Below are 14,292 nucleotides of genomic sequence, written 5' to 3' on the forward strand. Positions count from 1 at the left end.
GAGATGAAGTAAGGTCAAGGGACAGGGAGTGAAGTGAGGTCAAGGGCAAGATATAAAGGGGTGAAGTAAGGATTGGGGGCTGGATGAATGAGATCAACGTTAAGACACATATGGGTGTAGTAAGGTTGAGGAAAAGGGTGAAGTGTGGTCAAGGGTATCCATGAAGGTTGGAGTAAGGTCAAGGGACAGGGTGAAGTTAGGTCAGTGGTAAGACATAATTGGTGAAGTAATGTTAAGGGACAGGGTGAAGTTATATCAAAGTTAAGAAATAAAGGGATGAATAGCATCTGAGCACAGGGAGTGAAGTAATGACAAGGGGAAAACAAAGAGGTGAAGTAAGCTTAAGGGACAGGGCGAATTAGGTCGAGGGGAAAACATAACGGTAGAAGTGAGGTTGGGGAACAGGAGTGAAGTGAGGTCAAGGGGCAGACAAGGGGGTGTAGTAAGGTTGAGGGACAGGGGTGAAGTGAGGTTAATGGGTGAACAAATGGGGTGATTTAAGGTTGAGGGACAGGGGTGAAGAGAGGTCAAGGGGAAAACAAAGGGGTGAAGTTAGGTGTACGGACAAAAGTGAAGTGAGGTCAAGGAGAAGACAAAGGGGTGAGGTAGGGTTGACGGACAGGAGTGAAGTGAGGTCTAGGAAGATACAAAGGGGGTGAAGTAAGGTTAATGGATAGGAGTGAAGCGAGATCAAGGGGAAGACAACGGGTTTGGTGTAAGGTTTAGGGACAGGAGTGAAGTGAGGAAAAGGGGAAGACAAAGGATGTGAAGTAAAGTCAAGGGACAGGGTGTGAAAGTAAGAGCAAGGGACATGGGGTGAATTAAGGTCTAGGGATAGGGATAGTGAGGTCACAGGTAAGACTTAAAGATTGGTAAAAGTGAGGTCGAGTGAAATAAATAATGTGGTTAAGGAACGTTGAATAAACACGGATGAAGTGAAGTCGATTGGAAAGAGGGCAAAGCGAAATTAAGGAGTAAATTAAGTGAGTTTGAGTGAAGTTGTTGAATAAAGAAAGGTGAAATAATGTGTATGGAAAGGGACGGGAGCTATAAAGGTTATAAAACGATGAAAAGGGCAGACCATGGGAAAATGGAAAAGGGTGGAATGAGGGAACGTTATTAAGAGTAACATGTGTTTGAGAAAGAAAAGAAGGCACAATGTGAGCAAGATTGAGTGTGTAATACAGCGGAAACGAGTGATAGTGAAAAGTACATCGATAAAAGGACGACATACATAGAGGTAAAGAAGGAAATTAGTGAGAAAACAAAAATCCAAGTTGAATGTTTATGTAATGTATCATTATGGACTTGTCTGATACGAATCATGGCTCTGAGAGACATGACGAAAGATAGAGCAGTAAAAAGAGCTCGTATCATGCACTATCACACCCACGAGCGTTAATTTTCTCTGAAAACCGGGTTCGAAAACCATGCAGCATTGTGGTTCTCGTCATAAAAGAACCTGGGGAAAAGGTGCGGTTATTAATAATAATTGTGTTAGTATTTTCCCAGTGAAATATGTAATTGCATACACGTACAATGTAACTCTCAAAATCATATATAATTATTTTAATATTTATTTATCACATGCTACACCTTGTTTCCGGTTTAATATAACCATCACGTATTTTTTTATATTACACATGTGTAATATAACATTGCTCGTCATCTATTTGTCAGAAAATATATCGCTCCGCATTTATATAAAAAGTTATTTGGCAAAAAGGAACTGCTAATTGGTAATATTCCTGTATACCAAACCTTCAATTCTTATTTTATTTCTGTAATAAATATTTGTTTTGTTAGAGTAGTTGAATTTCTTTCTAAATATTAAGAGGATAACAAAGTATGTCGTCTTGATATCTTGAAAAAGGAAATTTAAAAGCGTCCAAAATTTTGTTTATTTTAACCGAAAATGAACATAAACATTATGACGTCACATCTACTAGATGACGTCATGATGTTTATGTTCACTTCCGGTATAACAGAAAGAAAGATTTCGTTAAAATAACAGTGTTTACAGTGTGATTTTTACTGGATATCATCTGAGAATGCATTCTTAAATAAACGGAATTAAAACGATCGGGTATATATGCTGTTTTAAATAAATCCTGGTACTACATTCCTGCAATGCATGTAGCGCGGGAAATGACAACACTTGGTGATATTCGGCTCATCAGCCTCGCAGGTGAAACAGGTAGGTTTTTTTGCCATTTTATACCGGAAAAAAGCATGTGATAAAAAGAATCTGACACTCGTTGTCATTTAATACCAATTTTTATTAAACTCGTCCAGGAAAACTGTTAGTAAGCTCGCCAAAGGCTCGCTAACTAACAGTTTTCCTGGACGAGTTTAATAAAAATTGGTATTAAATGACAACGAGTGTCAGATCCTCTATATCTTATTTCAGTGAAATCAGTAAAAAATACATTCTGATTTCCAGTTTTCTATTACTCACTACAACATATTTTAAATAAAAAATAAAGAGTACATTTAATTCCAGAATCAACTCGTTTGTCCATCTGAATCGAAGGTATGATCATTTATATGTGCACGGCCCAGTGTAACAGAAATACCGTTGCATTAAATTTAATTTCAGTTGCAGAGTGGGCATGGTGCGTTGATGCTTGGATGGAATGTAGGCCCCATAGTCTTCATGTCGCCTTCGAGTATTGTAACTCTTTAAGCACAAAATGTATGATCGTTTGGATCTGCGATTCAAAATTTGTTTTAAAATATTCTCAAATAATACTACATTAAGAATGACAGGCATTACGACATTAAAGCCGAAATTTGGTAGCGTTTTATTGTCGAAGTTGTGTACTTTTCTTTCTTAATTCGATTACCGTTTAGAAAGAAAATGTGTCTTGTCTTGTTCTGTCATTTTCACCGTGGTGGTTTACATTTGTGGACACGTGAATTTTATTTCCGCCCTAACAGTGATACTAGGCACGTGCATATTTTGTTGGGACAATAAAGATCAAACTCCCAGTTGAAATACAAAGACCGGTACAACTTCCTCAAACTTGTTCTCGAAGCATATTGCTAAATCGGCTGATAAAAAATCATCTCGCAAATTACAATATGAAATAATAATGCGCGCGGCATACATAATTCTACCACTACTAATAATAACATCTTTTTAACATTTTAAGAAGGTAATTCATTATGACATAATTACAGTGTGACATGCAGCTTAAAACGCGACAGTACGATGATGAAAACACGATAGTATGATAACGGAAACGCGATAATACGACAGTACGATGATGATAATGTGATAAACCATCGTGTGTTCACCATTGTACTTTCGCGTTTTCACCATCGTAATATCGTGATTTCGCGTTTTAACTCATGAGTCATCGTACTATCGTACTGTCGCAGTTTCATCATCGTATTATCGCGTTTTCATCATCGTACTGTCGCCGTTTTATCATCATCGTACTATCGCGTTTTCAACATCGTACTGTCGTGTTTTCATCATCGTACTATCGCGTTTTCACCATCGTACTATCGCCGTTTTAACATCATCGTACTATCGCGTTTTCACCATCGTACTGTCGTGTTTTCATCATCGTACTATCGCGTTTTCACCATCGTACTGTCGCCGTTTGATCATCATCGTACTATCGCGTTTTCACCATCGTACTGTCTTGTTTTCATCATCGTACTATCGCGTTTTTACCATCGTACTATCGCCGTTTTATCATCATCGTACTATCGCGTTTTCACCATCGTACTGTCGTGTTTTCATTATCGTACTATCGCGTTTTTACCATCGTACTATCGCGTTTTCACCATCGTACTATCGCGTTTTCATCATCGTACTGTCGTGTTTTCATCATCGTACCATCGCGTTTACATGATCGTTCTATCGAGTACCGCGTTTCAGATCAACACATTCATAGGCGATGGCCCTGACGGCATTCCGTAAGAAACCGGATTTCTGAAACATGCGCAAAACGTCATTAAGTACTTAATCATAAATGATCTAGGTTGCAGTGCCGCAGCCAGACTTAAAAATACACCTAGGCAGAACGGTCTATGGGGGTCTGGGGGCATGACACCCCCCCCCCCCGATGCGAATTCCCGCATTCTGGAGTATTTTTGGTCGATGGTTTGCGTACTTTGAGGCAAATGAAGTTGGTCGAAAAAACATAATTTTTAGAGCCATAGAAATTGTTTTATGCCAAAAAAAAATGCCTCAGTGTAGCTACGTCACTGGGTTGGGTATAAAAGACTGGCAGGACCGGACCAAGTCCGCCCGGTTAGCTCAGTCGGTAGAGCGTTGGACTTTTAATCGGACAACCCGGGTTCGATTCCCGGGCGGACCAGGTCACTTCTGTTGTGATTGGTTATGAAATCCTTTCTACGACCATTCGCACTGTACCACTGCCCCTGGCATGTACAGAAGCTGGTAGTTCCTTGCAGTAGTGAAGGCACCTAGTACTGGTTCACCGCCCAGGATAGGTGTGCGGTGGTTGAACTGTCACTCAGGGACCCTTCAATGTGCTCACACCGGGACCCGGAGTATAAACTACTAACACCACCACCAAATCCAGACCAACTGAAATCTCCGAACTGTTACTATTATAATACACATGTATTATAATAATATGTACACGCGAACATATGTTCCATTTGTATGCATGGTATGTCCGAGATACATACACGTTGCGAAAAACAATCAGTCGTATGTAACCTGTGCCAGTAAGGTGTGATACTTTAGCTGACCAATCGAGCATTTCCGGTAACCTATCGGGATAGATTTCACAACATTTTACAGTGAATAAGTCGCAATTCGAGGGAGCCAGATATATTTAAAGTTTGATTTGAATCGACTGTCAATAAGCGTTCCTATTTAAATAGATATGCCGAAAAATAAGGGTAGGTTGATGTGAATCTTCATCATACACGTTCACAGCATTGTCAACAGATGTCGGGGAGCTTTTCGGAAATAAACTATGACTCATTATGTTATCGAAAGATTAAGATTTCCAAACTTAAGTTCACGAACCATTTTCATTTGGAAAGAGTAATATAGCGTTTATATCGTTTGACCAATTACAAGCCTAATGTCCAAATATTGACAATGTATCACCAGCACGTTTTGAAAATACTTGAATAGTTTGTCTTTTAAAATCTTTGTGGATATCAAATTAATAGTAGATCTGCTGTCCCTAGCTTGGATCATGTCTCTGTGTTAGGTTAAATTTGTTGTCATAATTTTTAGGTAAGGGAGGTAAAAATCGTCGGAGAGGGAAGAATGAAAATGAGAAAGAAAAGCGTGAGTTGGTGTTCAAAGAGGATGGACAAGGTACACTAGTCAACTTCTGAAAATAAGATATATATAAATAAAGTATTTATTTGATTTTATGCGAAAAATAAGCGGGTGGTTAGTTTGTTATGATTCCCATTATAAAAAGGTTACTGCCAGGATAAAAGGAGATAATAGAGCAATTGTGGAAAAGGCACTACATTGTTTAACTTAAGGGGGGCAGGCATAAGAAAAGGGGCTAGCTGGAGCACTGAAGATTCAACATTAATAAGAACAACAAATCAAAACTTATTTTTTTCTCATGAGTGACTATTTGCTATTCTACTTGCCCTGGCATCAGCTTCCAGTTAATGTATTAGGGAAAGCTGGCACTTGCACTTATACCACCAATATAGCTTTCATTCAATACACTTCACTTCATACTTAACAGTTGTTTAGGTCAATTACACAATAAGGTAACATAACTCCATATCATCTTTAATACAAATTATGGCCTTGATTGACTTAGGAACTAAGGTTAAAAGTTTAGGGCACAAAAGTTAAGTTTTATTTTGGATTTCCACTTATAATTCCCATACCCTTCATTCAATTGACTTTATATTTCACACAATTGTTCATGGCCATCACACAGTTATGTTACGTAATTCCATATACTCCTAAGTTATTAAATACAAATTTTGGCCCTTTATCGACAGTTTGGTTACAGTCTTAGGGTAACTTGGGGTTTTAACTCAGTCTGACAGATCCTCAATACACACATTTGTTCAGGGCCATCACACAGTTAAGGACAACTCTGTATGTCGCTAAATACAAATTTTGGCCCTTCATTAACTTACTTTTTTAAGATTTAGGGCATGTCATGATTTTTTCTTATATCTCAAATTCCATATCATCCTTAATGCAAATTATGGCCCTTGATTGACTCAGACAGTTTAAGTGCATCTTGGGGTTTTAAATCAGATCTCCAATAATGTTCATTTAATGGCCATCACACAATAGGGTTACATAGCTCCACATTATCCTACACTAAATACTAATGATTGTCCTTGGTTGACTTAGGAAGTCATGCATACTTATAAGTCATGTTTATGTACCTCATACAAAGCAGCGTTATAGTCAAACCCTCTGTCTGACAAATATCTTGATGATGTTCATTTTAGTGACATATACCTTGCACTGATTAATGTTTTTGACGGATGCATATTACAATGCATCATACATGCATTTATTTTTTAGGCCAAAGCAGTGTATAGTCATTTGCACAGTCCTACAACTCTAGTTAAATGTACCTTAATAATTGTCAAATGGCCTTTGAATCTTATTTCTTGAAAAAAAAATGTTAAGCTCCAGTGACTGTGCAAGTCAAGAGATCAATTAAACACTATTCCTGGCATTGTAAACATTGAGCAATCTAGCATGATGCACAGGAGCCTTGTTTTCCTGAAATAGTAATTGTTGTTTGGGAAATGTCTTGCAATAACTGGTCAAATGTCATCTTCAGAAAACCCATCTTAAGTTTCTGCATTAATATTTCTTGAAACTTTCACCAAAGTTCCTACACCATTCAATCAGACCAACCCCAAATCAAAACAAGTTTTTTTGTCTCTTAAGGGGTATTGTTCATGTCTGTGCAAATGAAAAGCAACAGGTATAGTTTATATGTCCATGTAAATGAGAAGCAACGGTAATAGTGAATGCTTTTGTATAAATGAAAAACAATGGGTATAGTTTAAATGTCCATATAAATGAAAAGAAGCAGGCTGAGGGAAATGAAAAGCAGTGGGTATAGTTTATATAGCTGTGTAAATGAAAAGCAACAGGTATATTTGACATAGCTGAGTAAATGAAAAGCAACAGGTATAGTTTATATAGCTGAGTAAATGAAAAGCAACATGTATAGTTTATATAGCTGAGTAAATGAAAAGCAACAGGTATAGTTTATATAGCTGAGTAAATGAAAAGCAACAGGTATAGTTTATATAGCTGAGTAAATGAAAAGCAACAGGTATAGTTTATATAGCTGAGTAAATGAAAAGCAACAGGTATAGTTTATATAGCTGAGTAAATGAAAAGCAACAGGTATAGTTTATATAGCTGAGTAAATGAAAAGCAACAGGTATAGTTTATATAGCTGAGTAAATGAAAAGCAACAGGTATAGTTTATATAGGTGTATAAATGAAAAGCAACAGGTATAGTTTATATAGGTGTATAAATGAAAAGCAACAGGTATAGTTTATATAGGTGTATACATGAAAAGCAACATGTATAGTTTATATAGGTGTATAAATGAAAAGCAACAGGTATAGTTTATATAGGTGTATAAATGAAAAGCAACAGGTATAGTTTATATAGCTGAGTAAATGAAAAGCAACAGGTATAGTTTATATAGGTGTATAAATGAAAAGCAACAGGTATAGTTTATATAGGTGTATAAATGAAAAGCAACAGGTATAGTTTATATAGGTGTATAAATGAAAAGCAACAGGTATAGTTTATATAGCTGAGTAAATGAAAAGCAACAGGTATAGTTTATATAGCTGAGTAAATGAAAAGCAACAGGTATAGTTTATATAGGTGTATAAATGAAAAGCAACAGGTATAGTTTATATAGGTGTATAAATGAAAAGCAACAGGTATAGTTTATATAGCTGAGTAAATGAAAAGCAACAGGTATAGTTTATATAGCTGAGTAAATGAAAAGCAACAGGTATAGTTTATATAGCTGAGTAAATGAAAAGCAACAGGTATAGTTTATATAGCTGAGTAAATGAAAAGCAACAGGTATAGTTTATATAGCTGAGTAAATGAAAAGCAACAGGTATAGTTTATATAGGTGAGTAAATGAAAAGCAACAGGTATAGTTTATATAGGTGAGTAAATGAAAAGCTACAGGTATAGTTTATATAGGTGAGTAAATGAAAAGCTACAGGTATAGTTTATATAGCTGTGTAAATGAAAAGCTACAGGTATAGTTTATATAGCTGTGTAAATGAAAAGCTACAGGTATAGTTTATAAAGCTGAGTAAATGAAAAGCAACAGGTATAGTTTATAAAGCTGAGTAAATGAAAAGCAACAGGTATAGTTTATATAGCTGAGTAAATGAAAAGCAACAGGTATAGTTTATATAGCTGAGTAAATGAAAAGCAACAGGTATAGTTTATATAGCTGAGTAAATGAAAAGCAACAGGTATAGTTTATATAGGTGTATAAATGAAAAGCAACAGGTATAGTTTATATAGCTGAGTAAATGAAAAGCAACAGGTATAGTTTATATAGCTGAGTAAATGAAAAGCAACAGGTATAGTTTATATAGCTGAGTAAATGAAAAGCAACAGGTATAGTTTATATAGCTGAGTAAATGAAAAGCAACAGGTATAGTTTATATAGCTGAGTAAATGAAAAGCAACAGGTATAGTTTATATAGGTGAGTAAATGAAAAGCAACAGGTATAGTTTATATAGCTGAGTAAATGAAAAGCAACAGGTATAGTTTATATAGCTGAGTAAATGAAAAGCAACAGGTATAGTTTATATAGCTGAGTAAATGAAAAGCAACAGGTATAGTTTATATAGGTGTATAAATGAAAAGCAACAGGTATAGTTTATATAGGTGAGTAAATGAAAAGCAACAGGTATAGTTTATATAGCTGAGTAAATGAAAAGCAACAGGTATAGTTTATATAGGTGAGTAAATGAAAAGCAACAGGTATAGTTTATATAGCTGAGTAAATGAAAAGCAACAGGTATAGTTTATATAGCTGAGTAAATGAAAAGCAACAGGTATAGTTTATATAGCTGAGTAAATGAAAAGCAACAGGTATAGTTTATATAGGTGTATAAATGAAAAGCAACAGGTATAGTTTATATAGGTGTATAAATGAAAAGCAACAGGTATAGTTTATATAGCTGAGTAAATGAAAAGCAACAGGTATAGTTTATATAGGTGTATAAATGAAAAGCAACAGGTATAGTTTATATAGGTGTATAAATGAAAAGCAACAGGTATAGTTTATATAGCTGTGTAAATGAAAAGCAACAGGTATAGTTTATAAAGCTGAGTAAATGAAAAGCAACAGGTATAGTTTATATAGGTGTATAAATGAAAAGCAACAGGTATAGTTTATATAGGTGTATAAATGAAAAGCAATAGGTATAGTTTATATAGCTGAGTAAATGAAAAGCAACAGGTATAGTTTATATAGGTGTATAAATGAAAAGCAACAGGTATAGTTTATATAGGTGTATAAATGAAAAGCAACAGGTATAGTTTATATAGCTGTGTAAATGAAAAGCAACAGGTATAGTTTATATAGGTGTATAAATGAAAAGCAATAGGTTTAATAATGATCTGCCACTAAGACCATGATGATAAAATGCACATACAGGTTATCCTTTTAAACAAAAAATAAAGTTGCATCTTGTCTTGACAAACAAATAGTGCACAGCTATGTTTAATATTGTTGTTTTTTTATCTCTTTAGAGTATGCACAAGTATCCAAAATGCTGGGGAATGGGCGGTTAGAAGCGATGTGTTTTGATGGAGTAAAGAGATTGTGTCACATCAGAGGGAAGTTGAGAAAGAAGGTAATATTGTAACTTGCAGAGAAATTATGTCAGAAGTTCACAAACCCTACATACCCTACCTGTTTTGGGACAAGTACACAAGATGTTGCCCTTTCCACACATTTTGAATTATGTTCTTTTCTTCCTGTTTCATATTATTGAAATTAATTCGACTCATTATACATGTACCCCTGACAAACAAAGTTTGAAGGGGGTATATTGAAGTCACATTGTGTTTGCACGGTTTGTTGAAATTTTACTTGTCTGGAGGATAACTTGAAAAAAACTTTAAACAATGATGAAAATAGGAGGAAGTGCAGTATGTAAGAACTTGAAACTACTGGATGGAATTTTATTAAACAACATGCTATGGTAAAGCACAATAAGATGAAGTGCAGTGTACTTGAACCATTACCCAATTTAAGCTAATAACAGAGTTATTGCCCTTTGTTACCTTTTCTTGTCTGGAGCATTACTTCCAAACTACTCATTGGAATTCAATAAAACTTCACACAATGATCAAACATAATGAAAGGAAATGCAGTATGTTAGAACATTCTACTGTATTGTAGCTTCTTTCAGAGTAATTGCCCTTTGTCGCTTTTTCTTATCAGGAGCATAACTTGAAAACTATGGGATAGATTTCAATTAAATTTCATGCTTTTGATAACCATAATTAGAGGAAGTGCAGTGTACAGGAACCATAACTCTATATCAGCTCATTACAGAGCTAATGTCCTTTGTTACTTTTTCTTAACCGCAGCATAAATGAAAACTAACGGATGGAATTTAATAAAGCCTCATACAATGGTAAAGCACAATGCGAGGAAGTGCATTGTAGACGAACCATAACTCTATTTCAGCTTACCACAGAGTTATTGCCCATTGCTAATAGCAGCGTAACTTCTTAATAACCAAAGTGTGATGTTTAATTAAAATCCATTGACTAAAGTCAATGGATTTTAATTAAACAACACACTTTGGTTAACCTTGGAGTTATGGCATCTTTTTAGAAATAGATAGCCTTCCTGTGTTGAGACAGCATTTAGGGGGTATTCGTCACTTCTGTGACAGCTCTAGTTTTCATTTATAAAAGATAATCATAATCATTTAATATTTGGCTTTAAGGTTTTTAATAGTATCAAAAAAACCAGGGTACCAGTTATTGAAAATCCTGATTTCCTGACCAGGGATCATAATGTTTGTAAGTCGGTATATAGACGACACCTCAAACCCTCTTTGATTTTGTATTGTGTAGGTGTGGATCAACTCTGGAGACATTATCCTGCTGGGTTTAAGGGATTATCAAGATGCAAAGGCAGATGTTATTTTAAAGTACACACCAGATGAGGCTAGAAATCTTAAAACATATGGCGAACTGCCTGAATCAGGTATCACATTTATTTTTTCAATAACTACAATTACTGGATTATTGTTTTTAAAGCTGTGGTTTTGTCATAGCCTTAATGTTGACATATATAAGACAGGCTGACAGCACTATTATTGACATACCCAGGTACATAAAACAGGTTGACAGCACTATTATTGACATACCCAGGTACATAAGACAGGCTGACAGCACTATTGTTGACATACCCAGGTACATAAGACAGGCTGACAGCACCCCAGGTACATAAGACAGGCTGACAGCACTATTATTGACCTACCCAGGTACATAAGAAAGGCTGACAGCACTATTATTGACCTACCCAGGTACATAAGACAGGTTGACAGCACTATTATTGACATACCCAGGTACATAAGACAGGCTGACAGCACTATTATTGACCTACCCAGGTACATAAGACAGGCTGACAGCACTATTATTGACCTACCCAGGTACATAAGACAGGTTGACAGCACTATTATTGACATACCCAGGTACATAAGACAGGTTGACAGCACTATTATTGACATACCCAGGTACATAAGACAGGTTGACAGCACTATTATTGACCTACCCAGGTACATAAGACAGGCTGACAGCACTATTATTGACATACCCAGGTACATAAGACAGGCTGACAGCACTATTATTGACATACCCAGGTACATAAGACAGGTTGACAGCACTATTATTGACATACCCAGGTACATAAGACAGGCTGATGGAACCTTAACTGTCATAATATGCTGACCATAATTTGTAAAACAGCAGTTTTATGAAATTATATACATGAATTGTTGGTTAATGCCCATTGATGTACCAAGTAAAAAAGTATGAAAGGTTTGGCATCATGGTCTGGTTGTTCACATGTATTCAAAGACCTCAGATATACTATGATATAAAAAAATATATTGTTCACCATAGACAGTACATATATAAATGATTACATAACTAGTCACTTTGGGGATTTCTATAATAACTGTCAGAGAAATGAGAATTTGAATCAAAATGCCAAACTCTTTGCAGGTCTGCTTGACTTATGAATTTTAACTAGCCCTGTTTTTTTTGTTATAATATTTTAGAACGGGGCAATATATTATTATTGGTGCTGAGTTTGTTGATAACCTTAATGGCATTTTTCTGTCATTTTTCATAAATTTGGTAATTTTTGATAAATACTTATGCAAGTGGAATTTATTCAAATTCTCTTATTAACCATTTATTTGTGTACTTTTGATCAACTTCAAAAACAATAGACTAGTTTTTCAAACAGAACTTTTTCAATTTTGCAATTTGGCATCCGGAACATTGCCAAATATCATCTATACAAATAGCAGAAAAAACATTACTATTTACTCATTGTTTTCCAGCGAGAATCAATGAGAATGTTGATGAAGGCGAGACGGGAGAAGATTTCATCACATTTGACGACTATGATGGATCAGATGATGACATTGACGACGTGAGTATTTCTGTTTACATTTTCCGGGGAAGTGAAACTTGGTATCAGTGCTTGTGGAAAAAATGTCATGGTCAAGTTTCATCTTTGGGTAAATCGCCCAGTAACTCCAAAGTTCTGCCCATTTTAATATTAAAATATTAGGTTTATCACTTTTGCAGATCTGAATTAGACTTAGTGACAAAATGTCTTGACAAAGTTCAATAAGGAGGTTACGCTCAAGTAACACCGAATTTTTGCCTTTTTTACTTGATGTATACTTACTATTTTTTCAGTATAATAATCAAACCATTTAGTTAAAAAAATGCTTCATTCTCTTAAAGATATTAAATTTTGTTTTACAAAAATTGGCACTCCTTATGATTGACCCATTTATTTCTGCAGAATTCTAGTTACTTGTGTTAACAAACTGTTGTTGGTCATTGGTTATTTTCAATAATGATCTCTTATTTTTCTTCATTGCAGATATGACGACACATCAGGAAGATTGTTTCTCTGTGTTTGTATGTTGTATAGGAAAGATTCATTCTCATGTGGGGACATTTTGTATGTCTGTTGTGTGAAGATGTTAGTGGGTTTTTTGTAAAACATTTAACTAGAATACTTTTGTTTCACTTTCTAAATTGGGTACTTATGTTGGAATGTAAGTTAAAAAAAGGAACTAAATATGAAAGCATTGAGATTGCTAAAAGATGTTTATTTTTTCTTTAATGTCTTTGAAAATTCATTACCAAGGTGGATTTGGCTGTGAAAAGTTAGGAAATACTTCTGATCTTGTTTATATCAAAATTGTCTAATGAATTTGTAGACATTCAAAAGTCATATTTTATTCACAAATTATGTATTTTCATATCATATGCTAAGTTTTTTAGTAATGCGGATTATAATTTTTTATTATGATTTTGCTACTGCTCTTTTCATCAGATTTGTTTTGTGCATGATATTTATCCTGCATTCATAATGGAAATAAGATGTGAACTCTTAAAGTTCATTGTCTTTCACAAGTATTGCCATAAAATGATTTTAGCCTCAAGTAAAACTGTGTCATCTTCATTTATTAGTATGCATCCAAATAAATCTACAGAAATACGATTACAATTCATTTTAGCAACTCTCTTAATTGAAAATAGCTTGAAAATTACATGTATTTGTTGAACACATAATTATTAAAAAAATGTTTCAATAGTTTTTGAATAAACCTTTTTCCTCAAATTATATTGTTGAAATTGCTGTCAGAAATTAAACTGGGTTCTTTGATTTTGTCCAATTGTTGCACTTTTAAAATAGCAGTCTCAGATTTATTTCTTTTGTCTACACATTGACAGTAACACTGCTGTCACTGTTAGATATCCTTGCATTGAAGGCTTGCGGGCAATTTAGGAACATACATGTATATTCTATATTGAAGTTATTGCAGCTTATGTTGCGTTTAAAGGAATTAAAAACGAATGCTTATTGTTGCATGCAAGCCATCAGTCTCTTACATAACACAGCACATGGTTAACACTACCAAACGATTTTAAAATATATCAATGACACTAAAATCTAAAGTCTTTCTGGCTGAAGTATCTCACTGGTCAAATGATAATTTTTTTGAAATTGTT

At 34.8% G+C, this 14,292-nt stretch overlaps 1 protein-coding gene and 1 non-coding gene across 2 annotated transcripts; both read left to right on the forward strand.

Annotated features, from left to right (window-relative positions):
* The first annotated feature begins 4,257 nt into the window (after positions 1-4,257).
* Positions 4,258-4,334, forward strand: Trnak-uuu (transfer RNA lysine (anticodon UUU)). The gene has a single exon. It is a non-coding gene; the product is annotated as a tRNA-Lys (tRNA).
* Positions 4,335-4,726: 392 nt separating this feature from the next.
* LOC128239196 (eukaryotic translation initiation factor 1A, X-chromosomal-like) lies at positions 4,727-13,900 on the forward strand. The gene is made up of 6 exons (XM_052955717.1): positions 4,727-4,887; positions 5,234-5,317; positions 9,760-9,863; positions 11,101-11,233; positions 12,600-12,691; positions 13,154-13,900. Exons 1-6 carry the CDS (start codon positions 4,872-4,874, stop codon positions 13,157-13,159), a joined length of 435 nt encoding a protein of 144 aa, XP_052811677.1. The 5' UTR covers positions 4,727-4,871; the 3' UTR covers positions 13,160-13,900.
* The last annotated feature ends 392 nt before the right edge of the window (positions 13,901-14,292 follow it).

The sequence above is a fragment of the Mya arenaria genome, chromosome 6 (assembly GCF_026914265.1).
Source record: "Mya arenaria isolate MELC-2E11 chromosome 6, ASM2691426v1".
Lineage (NCBI taxonomy): Eukaryota > Metazoa > Mollusca > Bivalvia > Myida > Myidae > Mya > Mya arenaria.